General features: G+C 38.6%; 1 protein-coding gene across 1 annotated transcript; it reads right to left on the bottom strand.

Moving 5' to 3' along the window:
- Window positions 1-652: 652 nt before the first annotated feature.
- Window positions 653-22,163, bottom strand: edar (ectodysplasin A receptor). Its single transcript, XM_072397242.1, has 11 exons — window positions 22,106-22,163; window positions 18,784-18,903; window positions 16,204-16,385; window positions 13,428-13,513; window positions 9,897-9,974; window positions 9,651-9,776; window positions 9,483-9,557; window positions 6,739-6,811; window positions 3,839-4,157; window positions 3,636-3,699; window positions 653-3,552 (listed from the first exon to the last, which is right to left on the bottom strand). The coding sequence occupies exons 1-11, from the start codon at window positions 22,154-22,156 to the stop codon at window positions 3,167-3,169; spliced, it is 1,560 nt and encodes a 519-aa protein (XP_072253343.1). The 5' UTR covers window positions 22,157-22,163; the 3' UTR covers window positions 653-3,166.
- Between the last annotated feature and the right edge of the window lie 4,580 nt (window positions 22,164-26,743).

The following is a 26,743-nucleotide window of genomic DNA, read 5'->3' as shown; positions in this document are numbered from 1 at the left end:
CCACCGCAGGAGCTGATGAGGAATACTGTATGTCTTTGTTATCAAGTTCAGTGGGTGCAGTGGGTTTTATTAATTGTTGTCTAAAAGTGATTTTTATTTTGGTTGGGATTGATTTTGTGTTGGAGAAAGACACAAATACTCCATACATGTAATGCTTATTTAATTGTAACAGTTGTTGTAATAGTTATTATCTCGCATAAGAGATGATTTGGCTTTATGATTTACTAAAAGGGCATTTGGGATTACCAAATTAAATCTGGTCTTCTAATCTTGTCCTACAGCCTTTTTCCAAGAAAAATCATCTTTAATTTGACATCCATTTAGTACATCACATTTAACGACCTTTCATTAAATGAGTAAGGATTTTTCATCTGATATCCATAGGCCACTAACCAACCCCGTCAGTGTCAACAGTAATGGCTGTCAAACATCAGCAATGGACAACTGTGTTCTACACCCTTTTAATATTAAGACTTGATCAGTATAATGGCTGCTAACAGACTCTGTTCAAGTCTTTTGTTAATTCTTCTTAACTGAACACTTACGCACTAAGTTAGCTCTAATCAGAATAATGCTTCATACAAAACATCCCCTCAGTGCACAAAAGCCAAGATGTATAACGTAACTGAAAAGATTTTACAGTCGCATGCAATGATATTTCCACCATACATCTTTATTAGGTATATTTTATGTACAATAATAACTTATATATACAGTTACACTTTGGTGAAGAGTTTGAGTGTTTCTACTTGTTCTATACTGTATTGTGTGCACTATTGAGGTAAGTAATTCATGTTTGGCTTCTGTATATTATCATATCAGCATAATATATGTCAGACCATTTTTCACAAGTCTGAAAATAGCTGTTTCATTTAAATTCTCTCAGCTAATGTTATCATACATTTTTTTAATCAAACAAACAAAACAAAAATATGGTTTTGTTGACAACCTGTTTCTGAGAGGGCAGTATATATTTAAATTGGAGCTTGAGATCAAAGACAAAAAAAATCTATATATAGATATGTAGTTGACATACACGCGCATTCATTAATTTAAAGTGCTGGAGTCCAGCCCCAGATTGCAATGAGAGATATGAACAAAAAGCATTAAGAAAGAAAAACTTCTCTGCAAAGCAGGCATGGGTCATTATGCAGATAATATCAGATTAAAATCAGTCCTCTTCCCAAATCTTCGGTGCACACCTCTTTTGACTTAAAACTGTAACAAAAAGTAGAAAACTTGATCTCAAGCTTATTAGCTGTGAACCTCATCACTATTGATGAAGTTAAAATGAACATTGATATGAAGCTCCTCTATGGTTAGTCTGATACTTACTTATCAGAGGTATGGTTTTTGAACCATGTATACAACACCTAACCGGCTACAGCTGCCTTTCAGAACTCACACAACTGCATATTGTTCTTGTTTAGTCAATTGGTCCCATGGGGAAGGGTGGTGGTGGTGGAGGGACTAAATCCTGTCTGAGCATGACTGAGCCAACCACAAAAGCTGAATAAGAGCAGACAGGGTAGAACAACTGTAGCACTAACTCCGGCAGCACTCTTTCACCGTTTACAGTGCAGCAGCCCTGGGGGTAGTAAGTAATTCATCTGTCCTGACATTACTCTTTTTAACGTGAGTTTTTTTTATAGCTTTTCCACTGGGCTTCGAGCAGTTAAGTAGCCCTAAATGCTTAATTAGGTGCTGGAAATCACAGGCACTTTGCACCCGCTCTGTAAACCGCAACACTTCAGCCTATTAGGGGCATGGGGAGCCACACGCCAAATAATTAGGGCTGGCGGCAGCACTAGACCGCAGGATTGGGGTAAAAGGGGAATAAAAGGCAGCTATAGGGTTGGGTCCAGGCTGGGTCACTGCTTAGGAAGTAGCTGCAGTAGAAGAGTGTGTGAATCTGTGTGTTAAAGTTGTAGACGTTGGATTTTGGACATGTGGTTTCAGGCAGAGCATAGGTAGAGCACAGTGCCTATCCAGCATATAGAATCAATGCTCCAACACTAAATACACCACCTAAATTGTGTTTAGTGAGATGGCTGGTTGAACTGTTTATCATCGTCTTTTTATACTTTCAACACATATAGTATGTTAATGATAAATAAAACTTGTGTTATCAAAATGTGTACTCGTCTCTTTGCACGTGTTTTATGGTGTTATGTAGATTCAGCAAGAGACACGGGAGCATGACCAAATGCCAAAAGTTTGAGAATAAGTTTACCAGCAGAGCTGGATGATGTTTCAGTATTTCCAGCTGGCCACAATGATTGCATTCTAAGGAGGGTGCTGATATCTGCTTTCTCTTTGAGTGATGGCAGCACTGTTAAAGAAGCAGTTGTGAATCTTAACTAATGATGCAGTCAAACCAGGTCGCTTTCTTTATACTGACAAAAACATCTGATTACATCAACTGCAGGATGCACTGTAAGGTTTTGGTCCCAACCCAAAGGTTCAATGAGAGTACAAAACAAGGCCAATCCCAACACCCTTCGCCTTTGGCCTTACTCTTGTTCTGGAGTGTCTTCAGCTGGGTACAAGCTATTTGAAATGGAATCACAAGGGCTGGAGTACAGCCAAGTGAGGGAACTGAGATTGAGCCTAGAGGGGCATCCTCAGTTCTCCGTTTTGAAGGAAATTAATTTTAACTGCTGCAGTGTAGTTGCTTGCCAGCACACTACAGCATCCTTTTGAGCAATTTAATATCTAATTTCATATAACTTTAGAAAAGATTGCCATTGTGTTGCGTCCAGCGCACAGGCCTTCCAGCTATTCTATTTTCATAAAATTCAGCAGCATTTTGAGAAGACAACGTGCTGGTAAAATAGAAAACAAATTCTGATTATTCTTGCAGAGGAGAACCTAGCTGACAGGAAACTAGGAAATAATTTGAATCTGAGGCTTTGGATTTTTGACCATTTCTCAAGCTTTGTAGCACTTAAAAAGTTTTTTTTCAAAGACATTTAAAACTCTTTTGGACTGTTAACTTCTTGTCAGGAAAACTATTGTGGACAGGGAGCCCACTGACATTCTTCATGTGATTGGGTAATGTTTACACTGTATGTATGCTGTCCTTCTTGTCAGAGCAGAATCAGTCTTCACATACTCGTGTACCGCAAGACCTCCAAGTCTCTGACGTCACTGCTTCACAAAATCTTTAAACACTGGCACAGCGCTGGGATGGAGATGTGCATGGGGACGGACAAACTAACTGGCTGTGAAAACTGTTGATACTTTGCCGTCCAGCCATTGCTGCCACCTCACTGTTTCCCAATACATCTGCACAGAGTGACTCCACAGCATCCAGCCTCTCGATCTGCACCAGGCGAGTAAGGAGGTCAGGGATGCTGTAGCCCGCTGTGCTCACTCTCTCAAAGAGCTGAAGGCCGTCGCTCATGCCACCGATTTCATCACGCTTCAGCCCGAAACTCTCTGCCAGGTGCCTCCATGTCTTGACCACTGCTGCCTCGCTGCTGTAGGAAGAGCTCAGCATGCGACTAGCCTTCTCCAGGCAGTCGAAGGGAAGCTCTGTGGGGCTCAGACCTGGAGAGAGGATCGGAATTCAAGAATTGGACGGGTTTGTTTCAAGTAAAGAGAGGATATTTTCCTCAGTTTGACAGACTTACCTTCTGTAACATTGCAGGCTCTGGCATACAGATCTAATATATTCTTCCTTCGACTCTGTAGCATCTGTATGGTTTACAAAAAGACGAAAAGAAATGGAAAAAATAACGTTTTGAGATTTTTAGACCACCATTAATTCAGGATCTGTTCACAATCCAATAATATCTTAACTTCAGTACAATCTTTAAAAGGTCCATCGTCTTACCCCAGGAGTTTTATTGTTGTTATTGATAGCATTCACATTGCTAATGTGGTTGCTGCTGGTGATGTGGTTGACATTGCTGATGTGGTTGGGACTTGGAATGTTATTAGCCTGGTTGGCCGCAGCGGTGGGGGTGCCATTGCAGGCACGGAGTCCCAGGGACAGCAGACAGAGGTTGGGTTTGTTGCCCAGGTTGACAAGGCACAGGTTGGGGTTGGGGTTGGTTGTCTCTGCCGATCCCTGTTTATCTGATGTGGGTTCCTCATCACTGTCAATGCTGCGACTCAGTAGCTGCTCATTCTCTGAAGATGCATCGTTTTCACTGCATATACCAAGTCACTGGTGTTAGTATTGGTAGACTATACATATATATTTCATCCTCTACCATCAACACTATAGTACATTGTATACTTTGCATTCATTAGTTCTCTTGCCAAGGAAGCTGATGATCAGCTCAATAAAAATAAGGCTCCAGTCTGCAATTTAGTAGCCTGCCAGCACCTTTACAGCACTTCTAAACACATTATGCCATGTTTATTAGAAATGTACAGAAACAGAAGTATATAGATCTATGGTTTTAGGAGGTCAAGTACCCAGACTAATTAATTCCTGGGCGCAATAACTTGTGTGCATTTAAGTGGTCCTCCTTGGTTGATTTTTATGTTCTTTGGACAAAGCCTGTCTGTTTTCCAAATCTTAGGCTCTATGGTAAGCTACAGACTGCAACTTTATATCTTCTCTAGAGACCTGATAACTATCTGCAAACGATATCAAGCCAGAGAATGGTGAGAATAATATCAGGGGTGTGTTTTAATATAATCAAATGGGTTTTAACTGTCAGTGTTACTTTCCTCTCACTTTGAAGCTTTGTATGCACACATATCTATTAATATGTTCTGACTGTAGTAAACAGAGTCAATTACTCCAGTAATCAATATAACTCTGCTGCATCTGTTCTAATTCTAGTACACTACTTATGTAAATGGTAAGATATAACATACACAGAATTACTTATGTTTTTGCAAACTAAACAGAATGTTGGACAAATGAACTGGAGAAGATTGCTGGTTTTTTGTCCTGTTTTTTGACTGGAACAAACCCAAGATTTACAACATGATACATAATATAATTCTATCACACATCCGTTCCCTCTTTCTGCCTTCTCTGGATTTTCTCGGAAAAAGCACCTTGTTGACAAAGATGCACACAGAATAGCATTGTTTCAATGTCCCACACTCTTTTCCCAAACACACACACATACACACAAACCCCCCACACACACACACGCACACACCCTCACACACACACACACACACACACACAAAATTGCATTGTTTCTCAGACATCTAACACCCACTCTGGCAGCAAATGCAGTGAGTTAGCACATCCTCTGGCATGCTGCTTTACCACACTAATTACTGCCACTGATGCTAAGGAGTGTGTCTTTGCATGTGTGTGCATATGTGTACATGTGTCTCATCCATTCTTCTATTTACACTTCTATTTAAAAATCAATCTAACATTTGAGTATGGTGGGTCACTGCAAACTCGGTGCCTCTGCACGTCCACCACTGCCTATAAAGCTGCATTGTCTTCACACGAGGGATGAGCTGTATGCAGAGAGGAAGGTGAGAAAACCATAGTTCTTTTGTTGTCTGCTAGGGCATGCTTTCACCTGGTGGTAAATTCATGTCAAGCTTGGAATAAATACCCCTATCCACCCTGAGAACTACCCCCACTGTCTGTCTCTCACTGTTTTTAGTCTCCAGGGCTCATAAATGCTACATTACCTCACACCCCTTCCAAAACCACCCCTGCCTGCTCCAAAGCCACATAATGAGCGATCTGCTTCATTTAAAAAAAAAAAAAAGTATCTTGTTTAACCACACACATTATGTATGAATGCAACACATAATGCATGTATATATAGGTACATTAAAAAAAAAAAAAACACCTTTTTTTTTTTTTTTAAAACTATCGCATTGGCATGTTCTGTGGTGACTTTTTTTTTCACATATTTATTTTGCAATATTTTGCTTTTTGGATTCTCTGTCACACTGCCCTCAAATACAAATGTACACATACCATTCCGAATTCAGATTTTTCATTCTATTTAATGTTGCAGGTCTGCTAGACAAAAATAACTTGTGTTTGAAAAGCAAGAGTTAGGTGCAATCTGACGAATCTTCATTGAAAAATTAACTCATTTTATGTGACAGTCACATTTTGATGGTCAAATAATCATTTCAGCCCCCCTTTAAACCATACTGATTTTAATTTTCTGGCTTTGCAAATGTGAGAATTGATTGTTTTTACTTTTGTCATGTCATTGAAAGAAACATTGGACTCCTGGAAAGTAGCCTAGAAGGAGAATTTGATTTCTTTTTTAATAAATATTTCTTTCTAAAATGTCCGTAAACAATCAACATGATTAATTACTGGAAGTTATTGATTAGATTGATAGATAGTGAAAGTGTTAGCAATTTTTAAACAAGAGTATTAAACATACATTGGCTGTCCAGCCAATCTGTTATCTGTTTGATTATACAAAAACTCCCGGGCTGATTTTTATGAATGATTGAGGAGAAAAAGAGCATGGACAAAGAAAGAAAAATTTGTTTGTCGTGCCTGAGGACTGTAGTGTTACCAGTGGGGCAAAGTGGTCACAAAACCTGCATCAAAGTACAAAAGTGCTCACACCTGATCTGCCATGTCTAATTGTTTGTTACACAGAACCATACAGGGAAGTACTCTAAGAAAACTGCCACTTCTTTTTACATGGTGTATTAATTTTTTGCCAATTAGAACTTTATGTTGCTTGGATTTTTAACAGGAGTTTCTTTAATCCAATTTCTTTCTTTCATCACTTAGACAGGAGTGGAGCAGAGAAAGTTGTCCCTCACCTTTTCACTGTCTTCTGAGGAGTAGCTTTCAGCTTGTCGTACTCGTCTTTTTCTGAGAAGATCACCACATTGTCTGTGAAACCAAAAACACCCAGGATTAAAGGGTATGTTCTACAAACTATTGCTTTATTCATTGGTGAATGTATATTTGTCATTTGGAGCAAATCATCCACCGAACACAAACCAAAAGTCACAGCTCTTTTGAGTGCTAAAAATCATCAATTCTAAATTACAGCTGTCAAGTAAATTCAGAATTGTTCCAGATTTTTGTCACCATGTGAGACTACATTACATCTCTGGTTATGAATCAGTATTGACATGGGTGAGTGCACGCAAAAAAGAACAGATATCTGAGGCTACAACTTTTTAGAGGAACTGCAGTTGGAATGATGTATAAAATGATTACCATGAGTATTTTTTTTAATTTACACTCATCTTGGTTCTTGATAGGAATAGACAGCCTAATGAGTGAATACCTAAGAGGAGCAAATGCTGTTTGTGCATGTGTTAGTTTGGGTTGAAGCGCCAGTGTCTTTCATCTTACAGCCTTATTAAGTCAGTGTCTCCATGAGTGACAGCTAGCTCCGGTAGAGCTCCAAGCAATGGGCTGTTCTCCCACACACCAGTCAGCCAAAGTGCATTCACACACACACACACACACACCCTCATGCAGCCATTTATGATAACTTTAACTTTGACAAACAATGCATACATTTAGTCCTAATAATAGTATAACCTCTCCATCATCTTTTTTTCAGCTATAGCATCATTAAGTCTTAATGTTTCTGTGGCTACAGCCACAGTAATTAGCATGTGTATGTGTGTGTTCTCATTTACACCACATGTAAGCGTTTAGTCAGTCAGTCTGGAAGTAAAATTGAACAGAGCATCAACGGCAGAAGAAATGGCGCCTAAAGCTACGTATGGCTTTAGCTTTGGAAACTTCACATTCCACCACGGTACACTCATCACTCTACATGTCTGTCAGCCCACACACACACATACAAAGAAAGTGCACAAGCACGCACATGCATTTGCATACATTAAGTTCCAAATCACTAATGTGCACATAGAATGCTAGAATGACACCTAGACCCAACACTATGTTAACATTTCGACATGGTTCAGTCAAATTAGATGAGGCGATATGGTTTGTTTTATTATAGACTTGATCAGCATTGCATTGGTTGTAGGGCAGACCTTAACATTTGTCCCATAATTGCAGTGGCAGAAAATAAATATCTTTGCCAAACTATTTTCTTTAATACTGTGGAGTGGCTGCAAAAAAATGTGATTAGTAAAATAAAAAAATAAAAACGACTGTCAGCTGAGCCAAAAGCACAACAGGAAAGCTTTGGATTGTGGACGTACAACAATGTGGCTGGACACAAAAAATAAAAAATACGAAAAATACAAAATAGTCATTAAGTTACCTGAATAAAGGATGGAAAGGATTTTGAAGATTATATATGCTGTTAATAAGTAGTGGGTGTCTTCAGCTTTTGTTACACACACTAAAACTTTCTGAGTGATTTAGGTGTCAAAGCTAAATCTGGAAATAAAGTAAATATAGTTGTCGTTTAGCTTTGTCGGTCTTTTTACTATTTGTTATGTTATTTAAAAAAAAAAACCACAACTCTGTCATTTTATTTAGGACTCCCTACATTTCAAACTATCTCATTCAGTGAGCAGTTCAGAGTCTGTCTTCGGCCATTTTCAAATTCAAATTTTGCTACTTTCACTCTAGCTTAGGGGAGAGGTCAAGTTTTTTGGGTTTTTTTGCTTTGATAATAACAACAGATTTTAATCAGTAGTACTATTGCTTTATTTAGTGTTTAGTAAAGTCTTGACTATGAATCTAACTTCTAACAGACATTGTTGAATTTTTTTTCCCAGTTGAAAGTAAGAAGTTGATTTGACTTTTTTCAGTGAATGCATCCGCAGCAGTTCAGCCATTATTGAAATGAACCTGTTAACTACGGGGAAAAGAAGGCCATATAAGTAACTGTTCTTAATGTTAGCCTCTTAACACACAGAGGTATGGAGTGACTGTGAAGCCCATGGGTTTATGAAGCCAATGTCTGGCAGAAGAATTACAATATATTCTGATAGCTTTGAATGGAATATAAACCTGGTGATTGCCTATCGTATTCTGCAGCATATTGTTTTGACTAAATGGATCAGTTCAATACATGACTCCTAACAGAATAGTGTCTAAAAAAAGATAGAGGGGAGGAGTGGAGCTGAGTGGCTCACTTGACACTCCAAAAACAGGACAATGTGAAAAAAGAGCTGACGTTCTGTCTTCTTGCGTTGTTTTGACCCACAGACACTTCATTAAGATGTCAGGAAAGAGTGGTACCTTGTGCAAAATGGCAGATTATGTCTTCCTTGACCTGGATAAATCTCTTATCCAGGTTTTGTGAAACCAGAATATCGCTGGTATGTATACAAAGTCAGAAGTTGGCCTGAAGTTGGCCTGCACGCATGCATGTGACATATGGATAAAGTTGGAATCACGTATACAAGCATTTACTAAGATTACTTGTGTTTCATGTAAACATGACAAAGTATAATCACAGTCAGGATGAGGTTTTTAACCACAATACAAGTGTAAATGTAGACAAAATCACTTTTTTATTGTTATTATTACTAAAGACTCCAATTACTAAGAGTAGAGAAACAGTAATGACAATCAAAACAGAATAATTCCTGAGTGTCTTTGTGTGTGTATCCTGTCTCACCAGGGACGTCTTTCTTGTCCTCCTGTTTGATGGTCTGAGCCTCTACTGCTTTCACGACTTGTCCAGAGCAACATGCTGCACACACACGTACACACACAGATCTTCATTAAGCACAAACAGCAACCTTGAATGTGCAAATGTTTATGTGTGTTTTTGTAAATGCCTCACCCTGACCACTCGGTTTGGCCTTCAGGATGTAAAACATGATGATGAGAACGATTGCGATGGCCATGATGAAAATGGTTGACATGGCGATAATGAGAGCTGTTGCCAGGTGACCCTGTCCTGAGGAATCTGAAAAATGGAGGCCATGGTGTAAAAAAAGCAAGTGTCGGTGTGGGGAAACAACTAGGAAGACAGGATGGTGGTGGATGGAGACAGACACAACTTGTCTGATTGTGTTTTTGTTTATACCTTTATTTGGATGAGGAAAGACTGTTGTGCTGCCAGCGTCAATCGGAGGTTTTCCATCTGGCTTGCTCGTTTGCATGCCTGTAAAACACAAATGGACACAGATATTCATATTTTGGCCTTACAATTTGGCCTTACAATTTATTGAAGTTTCTCTCTTATTAACATCATTTTGCAAACAAAAACATCATTTTGCAAATTAGCACTGACAGCATTTAAATTTGATTTCTCTTTGACCATCTACAGCAACAATAAACAAGCTGTTTTATTGGACAGTGTGGATACAAAGCAGCAGTTCTGTCCACATTTCTCTCTGTTGTTTATCTATTGCTTCCAGTCCTCCCCCCTTCCTCCCCCTCTATGTTTCCCCCTCTGGATTATTCATCAACTCTTTTTTCCTCTTTCCTAATGGAGCTGTAAACTTGTGGCAGCTCATAAATCAGCTCTTTTAATCAGTCTTTCATTTCAGCGAGTTGATATACTGTGGATCTCTTTGGCATGTGCCATGCTGCTTTCCGTGGTCTCAGGGCCTCGTGTCATCAAGTACACACACACACACTCACACACACACACACCAGCACCCTGTGGCTGCAGACTTCAACTCGGGGTATGTGTTTACACTTCTCTGAATTAGGACATGAGCCTGAACTGGAATTCTGTCTAGCAACTTGTGGTTTAATCTCTTAAACTTGTCTTGCAGGCTGAGAACACCCTGAAAAATAATAACTGCAGGGCAAATGTGGATGGTCTGGTCCAAACAAACTAAAAGAAAGAGAAGAACAGATCAGAGTGTACAGGTGAAGTTTAAGGTGGGAGTTGTGTTACCTGTTTGCATGCATGAAAACATAACTTTCCGTGATGGGTAATTGTCATGAGTCTACAATCTGTGTTGACATCTATTGAAATCTTAAACTGAATTTCAGAGAACTGCTAGTAAATATAAAAAAATAAAAGGAAGACACAGTTAAAAACAAAGCGATGCCTACTGGTTCATATCACAGCCTGCCAAGCGGTAGCATAGCGCAAGCACAAACATGCTAATCATCTGTCTTTCTCATACCCGCCAAAGTTTTAATTATCACACACAGAGAGTGAGGCCGGAGCCAAGGTAATTTACAGATTACATGGCAAGTGTCAGCCTGCCTTCATCCTGAGCAAGTCGAGCTCCCAGCTTTCAGCTCCTTTATTTGAGATAGTGTTGTGAAACATTACTTCAAAGTTCATGTTTAGAGGATTTCTGTTCTGTTTCTGCAAGCTAAAACAGCTTAAATGAGTGTCAAAGCGTGAATAGGTAAAATCTTTTTTTTAATCCATCTAATTAACTTAAGACTAAGCTATTGATCAGCTTTGTGTCGCACTAACAGCAGAAAAAGTCATTCTTAAACATTCAATATAAACCCAATCTCACAAGAAAACATGTAATAGGTATGTTTATCTATGTACTCAAAACACAGTCATGTCACAATAAAGGCCTAGAAATTGTGAGACAGTGAAGTTTTTCATGGCATGTTTCGAAAAGGGAAGCATTCAGGTGATGTGATGCAAACCTTTAAGCGTATCTGTCAATAATTAGGTCTAACCCTGTACTTTTATCCCTAATCCCAGGGACAGAAAATTAGAAAAGTAAAAAGTTGTTAGACAATATTGGGACTCAAACTTGATTCCTTTCAGTGGTTTAACTGCGTAGTCCACCTTCAATCTATTCCCTTGTAAATGTTTTGGAACATGTAATAGTGCAATATCATATTTGTGACTTTTTCATGTGATGGAAAACATGTCACACCTTGTTAAGGAAAACGTAGGCATGTTTTTGTCAGGGGCATTAGGCCCCTGGTCTCAGACCAGGTGTCAGACTTAGAGCAATTTAAAGACCTACATGGAGCTGGATTTGTTTCTTTTTTAAATATATATTTTGTGTGAGACTTTGTCATCAGTGATATGATTAGAATAAGGACAATTAATTCTGATATCAATTATCAGAGAAATAAAATCCCACTTCCAACATAATAACAACAAGTTTTTTAACTAAAAATCACTCATAATCATTCATTTGTGTGTGTGTGTGTGTGTGTGAGAGTGTGCATGTGTGTTAAATTACACAATCACTTTCATTTCCTCCTTATTCAAAGAATAGTTAATAAACACACGCGCACACACACAGACTAATAAAAATCTGTTGTTTCTAGTTCTCGCCTTAGTCTTGCCAAGCCCAGACGGCTTTTGGAGGTTTTCATCTTTCAAAACACACTCATTAAATATGACACAATACCAATAACATTTGTTTCCGAGCTCTTCAGTTATACTCAGAGGGTACTTTGAGCAATTATGGGCCCATAAATATCGTTCGCCTAGCAATGTCAAGTGGTGGGGGTTGGAAAAGCTATTCAGATCCCAATGATGCTCCCTCATTTTTAGAATAATGCTGCTGTCACTTTTTGATATATCCACACAGAGAGCACAATGGGAAACTAGAACTACATTAGATTACATTTATTAAAGTGTTTATTGCAACTAACAGGAGTGATAATATTATATATATCTTTTTTCAGATGTTTCAGCATCTGCCCCTCACTAGGCATATCCATATTTGCAACTTAATTTCTAAAATTTTGAAATTACATCAGAAGATAATTTTCAAACTGATTTTTTTTTCAAATTAAACTGCTTGATAACATAGTTTTTTTCCCTCAGACCTACAGTTTGTCTGATGGCTTTTCTCTGAATGCACAACATGTGAATTGTGACAGGAAAAAGTACAGTTTGAGTAAGTTTAAGTATGCAATGTGCCTAAATATGAGACACTGTGGTGACTTTGAGTTTGAGGGGGAAAAAACTAGAAGATTGGATTGATAAAGCGTAATACGTCCTTCCATAATGTATAATATGGCTGCAATATTGGCGTATCATCACTCTGAAATGTGAATATAAACTAAAAAAAATATTGTCACTGTCACTGCAGAATGAGAACTGTAAATTGAAGCATTGGTTCTGGTTCATTCTCAGAGTGTTTACAGACTGTTATATAAAAGTCAGTTAGACTGCAATGTCTATTAACACCTGCACCAACATTTGGCACTGTATTTATTTGCGCAAACATATCCATGTGCAGAAAGACTGTTTCAGGTACATACAATGATCAGTGGGGCAACAATGTTATTGATGAGCAGCTAAACAGACTGGAGCTAGAAAAGCAATGATACAAAAAGAGAATGTCAGTTTTTCTTCTTTGTGAACATCAGTGAGGCCCACATTTAGGGGAAGACAGTGCCCAGAGAGTTTGAAGAACTCAACACAACCTCTGACCTCTAACTGTTTCCTCAAACTAAATCCAGGCTTTCAACATCTGCTTTTGCATAGCCTGTCCGCTGTTATTTCCTTTAATTTAGATACAAAATATTCTCATTCATTTGCTTTTAATCTAAGGAAACTAGGTCTTTGTATGGACAGAGCTGAAAAGAGAGAATGAAGATGGTGTTTGGGAAATGGGTATGCAAGAAAGCAAATAGATGGAAAGCGAGAAAAAAATGGTCTTACATTCTTTGGTGTTGCTGGGTGCATTCTGGCAGGAGTGGCAAACCATCCCATACAGGTTTCTGGGTCGGTTCTTCAGCATATAATACCTGTTATATATAAAAAATGCTTAAGTTTAAACCAGCAATTTGTAATGCAGGTAAACTGAATGAGATTAAGCTTGTGTTTGACATTGCTTTCATCATGTGGCCATCACAATGTTTTACTCTGCGATATACAAAGGTTCAGAATAGAGACATTGGTTCAACACAACCAAAAAAGATTTTTTTAATGAAAACATTTTCAACACCAGCAAGTAAGTATTGTCAGCAGATGTGTAGTATGTGACCTCCCTACACTCTGTACTTACACAGTGCTTAAGTATGGGGAAGCAGCTGAGGTGAAAAGTTTGACTTGACTTGAAGAAATGTGCATAATTGATGCCCTTAAGGCACTAAACATGGCTTGGTATAGATATCGCCCTTAGTCATGAAGTGTATGTAGGAGGAAAGGAAGGTGGAGTTCATAAGGTGCCAAGGCTGCAAATAGCTGAACAGCATTGATTCATTAAGGCTTGAGGGCATAAGAGGAAAATCTGAGTACTGTAGGTCACTATCATTTACTTTTAAACAGAGTTAATCTACTATAATGAAAATACAGACCTACAATAACAATGCAATGAAGCTAAAGTCAGTATACCTGACTGACTGTTCAGGCCCATTATCTTCTGCAGCAAATATGTATGAACTCTGTTTGTTGGAGCGCACAGCATCCACACATACAGGTGAGCATTTACAATGCAGAGAAACAGGCGTGACCAAACTCAAATGTTAGAATCACACAAATCAAATTTGTGTGTGGGAGACATCTGTGAAAGTCTCAGAGCCAAATAACTAGGCAGCAGAATAACATCCTGGATGCTGACATGAGAAGACACTCATTCTACATTACTCACACCTGCTGATCAGCAATAACATTAAATTTAGGGAAGGAGGGTTCTCTACTAAAATGTATACCTGCCGGGTATAATAAAAATGGAAATATGCAAAATGGGCGTGCTATGGCCTCTTCCTCAAATTGGAAACTCATTATTCAAGCATCTTGTAATTGTAGTCCTGTGGGGAGGTTTTGGAAGATTCTGTATTGAAGCAGAAGCCATAACCTCTCATGAATTTGGTGTTGTTGGTGTACAGGTCAGAGCGCATTCTGCGCATAACTTTTTGTCAAACATGTAATCGGAACACTTCATTTGGTTATCTAATCTGATGCTTATTCAATCTCTAGTTTTAGAGAACACAAGCTAATATCACAGTGCTTTAAAAGGTGCTCTTTTTTTCTCATTGTGTTCCAAGGAGCAATTTTGTTTATGAGTGGGACCATCTCTTTATTGTTCTTGTGACTGCTCACCTAGGTGATTCGTGACTAGGGTTTTGCAAAATTCCACTGATCTACCAGTGTCAGAAAAGATAAAACAAAATTATGAAGGACAGCAAAGATAAGAAGGACAATGTATAAAATATGTCTACAAGCAAGTTAACTATTCCATTAAAAAGTAAATTAAATATAACTTAGACTGGATTAATCATGTTTAAGTCAGAGAGACGAAGAAGACCATTTGAAAAAGAAAAAAAAGTCACTTTTTCATTGCAAAAATGTGGTCGGCAAGATTCACAAGTATATGTAGTGGTGTTTGCAATGTTCTACAGTGCTGCCACACTTGCACAAAAGTAACTGCCATGAAAAAGTAATCACATTAAAACCTTTTCCTGCATCTGCAAAACACAACATCAAAGTTAGCAAAGAGACATTTGAATTTGGAAAACATAAGTAGGTGTATGTTTTGAGAAAGAGTGCTGAGTTTGATGGAAAAACATCTCTCCAGCTGTTAAGCACAGAAGTAGATAAATCATGCTTTGGGTTGGTGATGCAGACAGTTGCATGGGAGCATTTCACTGAGAGATGGAACAAAGGATTCCATTAGATAACAGAAAATACTATATTCAAACATCACACTTTCTGTAAAAAAGCTCCAGATGAGAACATGATGGCAAAATAATGATCTTAAACGCACCTCAGAATCGCAATGAATTTACACAAGAGGTTTAAGTTAAACATCTTGCCATGACCCTCACAGTCCACTAACCTAAACATCATCAGACTTCAAAAGAGCAGAGCAAACAAGGACGTCCAAGAATCTCAAAGAAGTAGAAAACTTTTGCAGGAATGGGCAAAAAATCAGGAAATCAAGAACTGAAAGTTTAGCTGGATGCAAAAAGTGTTTACAAGTAGTGGTGCTTGCCAAATGGAGTGTTACTAAGTAATGATTGATGCAGGATGGCTGGAGTTAGCTTCACGCACCTTTTTCTTTTTTGTTACATTTTAACCATAAAGCATGGGAATAGGTAGTAATATCCAACTGTTCACAGTAACAGAAATATTATTTTACAGTGGAGTTGGCCAAATTAAATATTCTAGATAGCAGTAGAATCTCTTCATTGAACTGCAAACATGAGCTCCTTTTCATTTGTAGAGTGCAGCATCTAAAGGGCAGCACTGGGTGCAGTCCAGAAGCTGACTGTGGAATGAACCACTTAAGTAAATTAGGTGCTGTTTACACACAGTTTGTGTGTATAGATGGTCCAACAAAAACTTTTTTTCTCTTAATGACACCTTCAAAACACTGAACCCAAGAGCTGCTTCTGTTCCCATTCTTTCTCCTCATAATACTATAAATATATGGATGCTCAGTTCGGTGTGGTTAATGGCTTTTCCCAGCCATTTGTGTGTTTGTGTGCTTTACCCTGGCAGACAGGGTCCACACTCCGCATCGCTCTCTGGAGTTCCTGCTACACGAACAGCAGCTTTGTAGAGGGCATCACAGTCTTTATGGCGTCTGCAGATCTCATACTTTCCTTTTGAGTATTTCCCCTGAGGGCATGGCACACAGGCAAAGTCCTCATCCTTTACCCCGTAACCACAAGTCTGTGAAACACAAATTCATTTAGACGTGATAAACTTAACTTAGTAGCGAACTAATAATCAATTATCAGGGAATTCTATATGACCATTTCAGATGAACAAAATTATTCAGTACTATGCTGTGGACACACAAATTCAAAAACACCCAACATACACACTTCAAAACACACATCTGTTTCCAGAAATGTCCTAAAAATCTGGCTTTGCTCTTCTGAGATGACAAAAGAGGATTCTGATTGGTCACAGAGGTGCTCTGTGTGTACTGTGTGTACTTGCATATGTGTGTGTGTGTGTATGAATTCAGCCCCCCATGCCTGGTAGTGTTTAAGATGACCAACTCATCGTTCTGTTTTCTTGCATCGATCTTCTCCACATGCTGCTTCCTCTCAGTGGGGAGGCCCAACAGGCCACACACAAACACACGCATGATCACCCATACAAAAACATACTCTTTCTCTCTCTTTTTGGCTCCTTCTTTCATCTTTAATTTCCCTCTTGCTTTCATCTGTCTATTAAACCGGCCTGTGCCTCTGAGCTTTGGGCTACAGGAGACCAGCTCGTAAAGAAATCTAATATTTTCACCCTTCTGTTTGACGTCCACAAGTCTCAGTGTGATTGTTTGATAGAAAAGTGCACGAAGCTATCCACAAGATCATGTCACTCTGGGTTAAAGCTCTCCTTGGATCTTTTGTATGAAGGCTTACTGTGACTCTGCTTCTGTTCATTGCCTCAAACCAGTTCCAGAGTGATTGAAAGCCTCTTCTTTTTCAAAGCAAATTTCTCACCTTTTTGAACCATGCTTGTGATTTACTTAGTGTAGGGGGAGGAAGGTGAATAAACCCAAGGAACAGAAACCTTTCTGGAATTGTTGCATTTGTTTTTACAGTTTACAGCCAAGGACCGTATTTTAGGAGAAACGCAGGAAAAGAAGAGGAGGGAGATGACTTGTAAGTAGGGTCCCTGGCAGAATTAGACCAAGGAAAATGCATGTCAAACCGAAAGGTCAGATGGGAGCATAATCTTAATGCTGAGCACCAACATCCGAGCTGACTTGAAACTTCACTTTCTAATTTTTAACTCCTCCTGACCTTGCCATCACTTTTGTCTCTCAATAAAGTTTGTAAAGTAGAAAAGTAAGTCTGCCTTAAATGTGTTTACATTCTTGTCAACGGACCTGGATATCTGCAAACAAGAACCACTTTGTTTGACTGATATATCTGTCTGAGTGTTTGGGCATGTGCTTTCTGAAGTCTCTGTGAGGAGGAACCTAATGGTTATTGCTTGATTATGTTAAAACACACACTCTCCCACATGCAAGAAAACCTCAGGGAAATAGGAGAACATGGGAATTACAGACTGTGTCTGTGTCTTTTTTTCCAGACAGTGTGGCTCACACATGGTTACACCATTCTTCATGAAAAATGTCTGTGCTCTACAGACATAGCCTCTTATTGTTAAAACCTAACTAATACAGCTGTATGTTCAATTCCTCTTTAGACTAATCTGTAAGGATGTTTTATTCCATTTTATTGAGTCATGACTATTTTATGTTACTGAAAAATACATATTGGAAACCAAGTCCCCCTGAGCTTTTGCCTTTTTAATAACATTTCATAAATTTCAATTTTATAGTCAATGGATAAATAATTTTTTCTTGAATGCCTATTGATGCGACTCCATATATGTAGTTACTAGTGTTTGATCTTCATAACTTTTTTAGCTTTCCAAATGCAGCTTTAAAGAAGCTCAACTCTCACTAATCATTTGAACAAGTTTGATTTTATGTGTGTTTTATGTGTGGTTCAAAGACCCTAGCGAATGCAAGTTTGTGCAACATATTCAACATCAAGAGTATAAAACTAAAACAGTTGAAATTAGGAATACTCAAAAAATCAAGACTTCAGCACCCAAATAACTATAATTCACTGTGTTCACACTTGAATGCAGCTGTCTCTCTTAGGAGGGTGTGGCCCCCTACGGTGCCCACTGAAGCAATTACCTGTGCTGTGTTTACTTTGGCTGTCTGCAGACTGACTGACGGATGCTAAATCCCTATGTGACTACTGCCAGTCAGTCACTGTAATGCATGCCTTCACATTGAATTCAATGAGAGCAATAAACCATAGAGAAATTGTTCATCTGAATTAAGGCACCCTTCACTGTGCAGCTATGTGATTTTGCAAGTGTTTGTATTGTGGGTGGTCTGAGAAAAACTGATACATACTGGGTTCATGATGCTTATTCCCCCTGCTTTTTATCAGTTTTGAATAGTCATATTTATAAAACTTTCTTTCCAAAGACAGTTGTGATGTTGTGCGTGAACATAAAAAAAACTACTTAATTACAGTAATGAGCAAGATTAATACCTAATTTAATGGTTTTCTTGTATGTGTGTACTCACCATATGCGGCTCTTGTCCTGGCTGGCACTGAGGGCATGCCTGGCAGCTATTGCTGGTCTGGTTGAAGAACTCATACTCTCCACAGCTGGAATACTCGGCACTAGCAAACATGCAACACACCTGGAGGGACAGAGAGACAGACAGTTGATCAAGGCAGTGAGAGGCACACAAATCTAAGACTGCCAAACAACACTTGTGAAAACAAAAATGACAATCATAATAATGCAATCACACTGCTGACAGACGCAGAGTGCGAGAAGTCTCCTGTCTTTGCAAATGACAGCTCCAAGTAAGGCTACAATTGAGGGTTGAACACCTGCTAGGATTAATTTTTAATGCTAGTTTCTAATTTGATTTTTATTAGTGCCATACTTAATACTTAAGTTTTCCATTAAGTGAACAGGATGGGCACTGACCTGTAACAAAAGCAGATACAGGCAAGTAACTCTACGGGATGATGCATTAAATGTTCAATAAAACACTAATCTACAGCTTTATTTTAAAGGGTATAAACCAAGGAGACTAGCATTTGCATGTGTGTGTGTGTGTGTGTTAGAGTTTTTGTTCTTGCGTAACTCAAGTTGTAGAGACATCATTGTGTTTACACAGTCGCATTGTGAGAATACATCTCCCTTTTAGGGACAAAACATCCTCATAACAGCAATCCTTAATTGTCACATGAAGACTGGATGAAACACGTAGTTTAAGATTGTGGAAATGTTAGGTTTAGATGAGTTGTGGTTTTGGTCAGTCAGGGTACACTGTCAAGAAACTTAACATAAAGTAATGTCCCCTGAAGTGATGGAAACGTGACTGAGCATGTGGCTGTGTGTGCGTGGTGGCATTGTGTTATTGTGGCTCAATGTAATAAGTAGCAGCTGGTATTTATAGCAATACCGGCATACTTTGTCCTTTTCTGAACAAACTAACGAACTTTTAACAGTCATCTGCAGTCCAGAAAATAAATGGGTACATGACTAAGTCTCTCCATCTCCCTCTTTTCTCTCCTCTCCCTCATAATCATCTCCTGTCAGAAGACACAAAGTGCTGTTTAAACAATAATATATTATGCATATGAGCCCACTCTTCTCTGGCCATATAATGTTCTCATGATATTAGCCAGATCCAAAACACTCCCTTGGTTTACAGTTCTGAAGCACAGTTGGTGTAAATACAGTTTAACATAATAAAACAAAGGAACTGTGTGTGGGATTTGAGACATCAAGAGGTAAGGTTGCATACTACAACCAGCTGAACACACCTCACCTCACCTCACCCTCCCCTTCAAAGAGTGGCAGAAAAATCTGCAGGCAGTGAAAAATGCGCAAAACCGCAAGAATCTTGGCCAGTTCCAGCATTTGTTTGTCAAGTATGGGCTACTTTAAAAGCAAGGCAAAATATTACCAGCTGTTTGTGCAACTAGAATGAGGCTTATTCTGAAGTAATTTCATTTTCAAATGACAGACCAAGCATTGAGTATGACATTCCATTTCTGAAAAACTGGACATTTAAATTGGCCCTTATATTGAGTCCTAATGTGAACTTATGTTTTTGTAATTTGGGATAAAGATTCAAAGACAAACTAAAGTGAAATAAATTACAAAGGTAAGTTTTTTTCAAATGTAGTATCCCCTCTTTTCTATCTCCACAGCCCAGGAACTGTGGCTCCTCAAGGTTTGTAGGGCTTTGTTGCAAAGGTCTTTCTTTTGCTCCAATCTAAGAGCTCCCCCAGCATAAGAGTCACCATTTTTATGTACAGTGGTTGGTCCAGATACTATAAGTATACGTTAATAGGTTAAAAGTAATGACTTCTTAAAAAAATCACTGTGTCAATGATGTCGACAGTTCTTGATATTAACAAAAAAAAATGGACCGACTAAGAAGTCCAAGCTTTATTGAGGCTATATGCAATTTATAGTGCCGATACAAACTGAAGAAAGGTTACGGTATTTCAGCTCAGGGAAGGTTCTCTGTTCCTTGTTAACTTCAGGGTGTTTTTGGAACTCTTTGTTCAGTAACCATCACTCATAGGACTCTCAGGAGTTTGACGTTTCAGAGTCTGTAATAATCTGTCAGTAAGGTAATACTTCCATTAGATGGCAAAAAAATAAAAGCAGTATGATGTGACCTGATAGCTGAGTGGCACCTGAAGTGTCTTGGTCAACATTTTTACCCCTCATTTCTGGTTGCCTTTCAGCTAACCATAGAGCTCGCTGCCCAAATTGCTAGCTATCCAGTTCAAGCCTGGGTGCACATGCCATCGGCAGTGCCTGCTTCAGTTAATGGCTTCTTCTTTCCTACATTTTGTGTTTGCTGGAACTAACACTGTATAATAAAATCAAAAGATGCAAAAAAGAAATCGCAGTATTGGCCAACATATCTTGAATTTTCATGCCAAGAGTGTGTCAAGTTCTGGCAGTTTCATCCTCTTTTTGTCTTTCCATTTTAATCCTGCCCTTATATATCCAGTATATCTTTGTTTAAATATTGGAGACAGCGACGACCCATTGAAATCAAGTAAGTAATATCCTCAGCAATTTTTCATTGCTGGTGTGTCAACACGTTTAAGGGTCCATTTGGGAATTAAGCAATCAATGTTTAACGCTATTTACTTTACTTGTCAAATTATCTTTATATCTTTCCACAGCTGGAAAAAAATAACTTCCTGACATTCCAACTGTACACAGCTGCGTTATAATGCTTTGGAAAGATATTCACTATTCACTCAGGCACAATAAAATGGAGTACACATCTCTAGATATGAGCAACACATCCTGTGGGTTATAGTTTATGAGTTAATCCAGATTTTTCTTGCTTTTTGAATAAGAGCTCCAGTGTTTAACTGAAATAAGAGACGACAGAGGAGGTAAAAAAAAGTGAGGTGCAGGGGCCTGTTAGGAACACCGCCAGCAGGTTTTAATATTAAAACAAGCAGGGAATCTCAGATTATAAAGATATAAGATCCCTGCAACACTCTATGGCTGATTAATTGGTGCAAGTGCTGCAGAGTTGTGCAAGCTCCAGGCACATAATAACAAAAAGTCTGGATGTGGCTGTGTCAAATGTGGAGTCAACTATGGCGACGATCCACACCGATGGACCAATCTGGGTTTCTAAGAGCCATTACAAAATGACAGCGGAAGCAGGAATTCAACAGATGGAGACAAGATTAAGATAAAACTGAGAAGAGTGAAGGGAAGGTGATAATAAGGTGTATAATAGTGTGAGAGAGTGTTAAAAGATTTCTGAGGAAGGTAAAGGACAGGAAATAATGGAAATAAAGTCAAAATAATTGTCAATGAGGCTGGGAAAGCACACTTACCAATAATGAGGACAGAAAGATGGACTTCTTCTGGGTTCTTCTTGCTGACATTTTTCCGTTTTTTCCTGGGTGAGCAAAAGGGTAAGTGGTCACTCTTGTAACTAAATTCGTGTCAACATTGCCAGCATTCTAACTCAAGCACTTAAGTTCTTTTGTAAATCAGTGACATCAAGAATCTTAGAATTCCTGCAAGCAGTTGCGCTGTTAATAGGACTGTTGTCAGTGTGTGTGGCCCTGATGAGTTCAGTGCCCCGTTAGCATCACGTCATTGCCAATAAACAAGTAATAGAAGTAGAACAGCCTCTGGCATTATTCTGACTCATACCTATGAGCACATATCACCGCTAGCTAACCCCTGATTCTAACAAGATTGATGATATCACTTAACATTTAAACATTTGCCAATTCCTTTGTTTTGTCTGTCAGGCCAACAGTGGTAACTTAGTATCGTTACATTTTTATTACTATATTAACATTTTTAACATTAATATTGAAAAAACAATAAATTCAGTTAAATTCAATTTTGTAAGCGGGCAAAAAAGTACAAAAGAAAAACAGAAAAAATACTTTCGGGCTTGGGTGCAATATTAGGTTCTATATGTACAGTGGCTGTGGTATTTAAGTGAACAGATTGTTAATAAACAGTAATTAGAGTATTTTGTGTTATTCTGTGTTTGTCTTATGATTGAGAGAAGAGACTGGATGACTCAAAGAAAACCCACACAGAAAGCCCAGCAAGTTTGAACCCTTCTGGCAGTGACGCCACGGTCCACTTAGAAAACAAAGATATAATTGTCTACATAAATGTCTATGTAATGTAATATTACGACTACCTGTTTTTTTGGCATAAAATGGATGTGAATGATCAACTCTGTGAACACTGTTATATTACCAATTATTTTGTGTACTGCCATTATAAAGCTCTGAGTTCGGATTCTGGTCATTGCCATTGGATTTTGAAATCTAACATGGCCATATTTGGCTGAAAGAATGGAGAATGAGCAAAGGTGGAACAGCATCAGTGCTACATGCACACACCACCAACAGTATGCCAAGACAACCTGAATACAAGGGGTAGCTAACAGTGGTAGCTAACAGTGGTAGCTAACAGTGATAGCGCCAGTAAATGTATTTATTATCTAAAAAATAAGTATTTTAATTAGCAATATTAGTTACTACTTGCATTCATGTCCACATTTGGGAAATATGACTTAATAGAGGAGTAATCTTGTGACAATACAGTATCTGCAGATACTATGAGATGGTTAATGTGACTCTTACGCAACCATTTGTTTGAATGCACACCCTGCTTTCTCCTCAGTTCTATTCTAAAATGGAATCAGACTTCTTTTTGTGCTGCCACCTGCTGGCTCATAGTCATGAAGTGGGTTAAGGGCACTTGTGCTTTCATTACACAGAGCAGCTTTATCAGTTTTTCTATACAGTCTGTGGTTTTATGATTTCAAACAATTTATGATGTCACGTCACTCCCTGGATAGGTTGCCAGTCCATCACTGGGGCATACAGAGACAAACGAAACAAGCAATCATGCACTCACACACACACTCCTACATAGAGAGAACCCACACATGCAAACTGCAAATAGAAAGGCCCGGGTCGGGATTAGAACTGAAAACCTTCTTGCTGTGAAGCAATAGTGCTAACCACCACACCGACCTGCAGCCCTTTCACACTCCAGAAACAGTCCAGAAAAACTAAATGATGTTAAAGACGATCACTTTCGACTTTGTAGTTATTTAATTTGATATCTGGACCTTCAAGGTCTTAATATTTCTTTTTTTTCTAAATATGTATTTCTATTAAGCAAATCCTGGTTTGTTTCATGAGAAAATATTTAACATTAGTCAAAAGAACATTTTAACAGACTCTTTAAAATCACTCATTAAAATCAGCTCACATTCTTCTGTGATACTCCTTTAAGTTTGGATCAGTTTAACTGGCTCAGCATGACTCATTCATGGAACATCAACAAAAGTGTTGTCAGTGTTGTAAGAACATGCATGAGCTGGTATTGCTGTGTAGCAGTGTGCTATTGTTTTAATTGATCAGCCCTTAGGTCAAATCAGTTCACAACTTTAAATCCATCTGAAGTTGTCGAGGGCATCAAAGTGTGTGCATGTTTTTGTCTGAGACACAAAAAGGAAGAATCCGCAATTATGTGCAATCTGAGGTCAAAATCTGTCTGTCTGGCTCCAAACCTCGGATTTCACTCTTCCATGTCGCATACTTCAGTAAAAAAACCTTCTGATCTTCAGTGATGGCTAATTCTCCAAGCCCCAGGGTTTGATCTTGCTTAATTACAGCATCCGAACACACTCATATGCACGCACATTAACAAATAGATGTATGGCCTATAAATACGCACAGCATTTGCTTGTGAGGGTAAAACAGGCTTAATTGCACAAAACTTTGTGGTAAGGCCACAACCGGTACGCGTTGTGTGTGTGCACATGTCTGATTGTGCAAGTGTATATGTTTTTGTGTCACTGCTGAGGAGATAAAAGGGTAGATGGTGCTTTTTTTTTTTTAAATCAGGAAATGAAGAACTGCCAAATGGCTCTGGACCCCCTCAAGGCTACTCATTATAGGGGTTAAAGCGATGTACACACAAACCTGCACCCCCACAAACACACATACACTTGTACGACTGTGTTTGAAGACTCTTCTGTCTTCTGACAGTCTGCTTTACCTCTTTCAACTCTGTCTCTCCAACCTCAACTATATTTGTTGGGGCAGGTCTGAGATGAAAGTCAGTTTGAGCCCCCCCCCAAGGGTATTAATCTTCTAACGATCATACAATCTCTGATAATTACCCCGTCTGTCTTCAGATGCATCTTTATCAAGCATAGTGCATCTTTTGCAGTAGCACCAGCAAAACGCAATGAATGTACCAGACAGCTCCCAGTAGTTATGTTTTTTTTTCTTTTGGGGTTGCATCTTGCAACATTAGCTTGACTGAATAAAACAAGAACAGCCTCCCACTCTTCATTAGCTCTGTCTTCATAACTGTTTTTCATTTGCTTGCATTTGATTGCTCTTACTGTCAGCAGAAGAAATCTAATATGGGATGCCACACAGCAATGGAAAGAACATTTATTCTTTTTCAATATAAAAAATGCACAGTAACAAACCCATCAACCTCAAATATTTAAGCAACACAAATCAACAAGACCCAAAGAAGGCTAATCTTTTTGTCAAAGCTCCAAAGCTTGTTGTGACAACTGTAAAGCCTTAATATTGTTAAGCATCCACTGCAGCGCTTCAAAGCAGATTTAAGCCCTTTATTTATGTGGACTACACCAATATATGATAGATTTTGCTAAAAGGTTATGGAGATGTTTAGACCCTGTTGGTGAAAGGAAGAGTTGTTCTGTGGAAAACCCCATAGATCAACTAATACAAACACAAAGTAGGCAGAATCTGACTGCCTGTCTGTTAAATGTCTGTTCTGCTCCTCCTTTTGGAGTGGTCAAAGAAAACATCGTTTCATAGCTTCCTCTCCTCTCCATGGGAAACCAACACTCAACCAGCAGGAGTTCCTCCTGCACCCAGCGACAAAGTCATCTGGCATTTGTTATTGCAGGCTGAAACAGATTCAAATTATATTTGTAGAATATGTGACCTCTAGTGGTCACAAGAGCAACTGCATGTGATGAGTGAAAATGGCGTCAATGAGAGGAAAGGTCATGTTGTAAAAAGCATTAATTTTAGTCCCAACTGTGATAAATGTCTAACCCAGCCAAGTATGTTATGACCTAAGCCCAACCAGAACATTGTCTTATGTTGGTCTTGAGCTTGTGTTATGAACACATGAACAATTAAAAAGGCTGCTCATTACCATGTCATCCAACCTCACATCCTATCTCCTAATGAGGACTTTTGAAAAAAATGTGTCATGATTCCCTCCTTCTACTTGTAGGGGCGGTCTCTCAAATGGCATTTTGAGTAATATTAAAGGGTATTATATTAAAGGGTATGAACATATATGATCTACCTATATGATCATATCAGTTGGAAGACTGTAATACCATCAGGGTTGCCTCCGACAGGTTCTAAATTCACCCTGACAACAACCCAGACACAAAGATGTATGTTCAGATCTAGAACAGGACAAGTTTCTGCAATAGATGACCCACATTAAGCCCTGAGGCTGAAGCAGAAGCACGTATTGTTCGTGTTCAATTTTATCTTTTTGCATCTCACATTTGTATTTGTATTTAATAACTTTAGACAATCTATGAGCTGATTCATTTGTATTAATTATTGAGAATATTAAAAGTTTTGTCATGAAACATATCAACTAATTCTGACCAGCACTGTAGTTTTTTTTTTTTTTTGGGGGGGGGGGGGGGGTTCTACCTCTTTTTGTCTCTCTCACTAATTTGATTCCATTCATAATTTTCGCTGGGAAATATGCCTGTTTCTCTGTTTCTTGCTACCTCGATCATCATTACATACTGTTACAGATGGATTGTTTGGGAAATGGCTTTTCAACATCCACCATTTAACTCTGTAAAGGATATTTATTACAGTGTTTGATAATGACTGCCCTATTAGGATTAGGGCACTTAGTGGCAAGGGAACCCAGCCAAGAAGCAAAGCAATGTAGACAATGAA

This window comes from Leuresthes tenuis, unplaced genomic scaffold (assembly GCF_036924035.1).
Source record: "Leuresthes tenuis unplaced genomic scaffold, fLeuTen1.0.hap1 SCAF_12, whole genome shotgun sequence".
Taxonomy (NCBI): Eukaryota; Metazoa; Chordata; class Actinopteri; order Atheriniformes; family Atherinopsidae; genus Leuresthes; species Leuresthes tenuis.
Note: the sequence above shows the minus strand (reverse complement) of the source record. Positions and strands in the feature narration are given on the sequence as shown.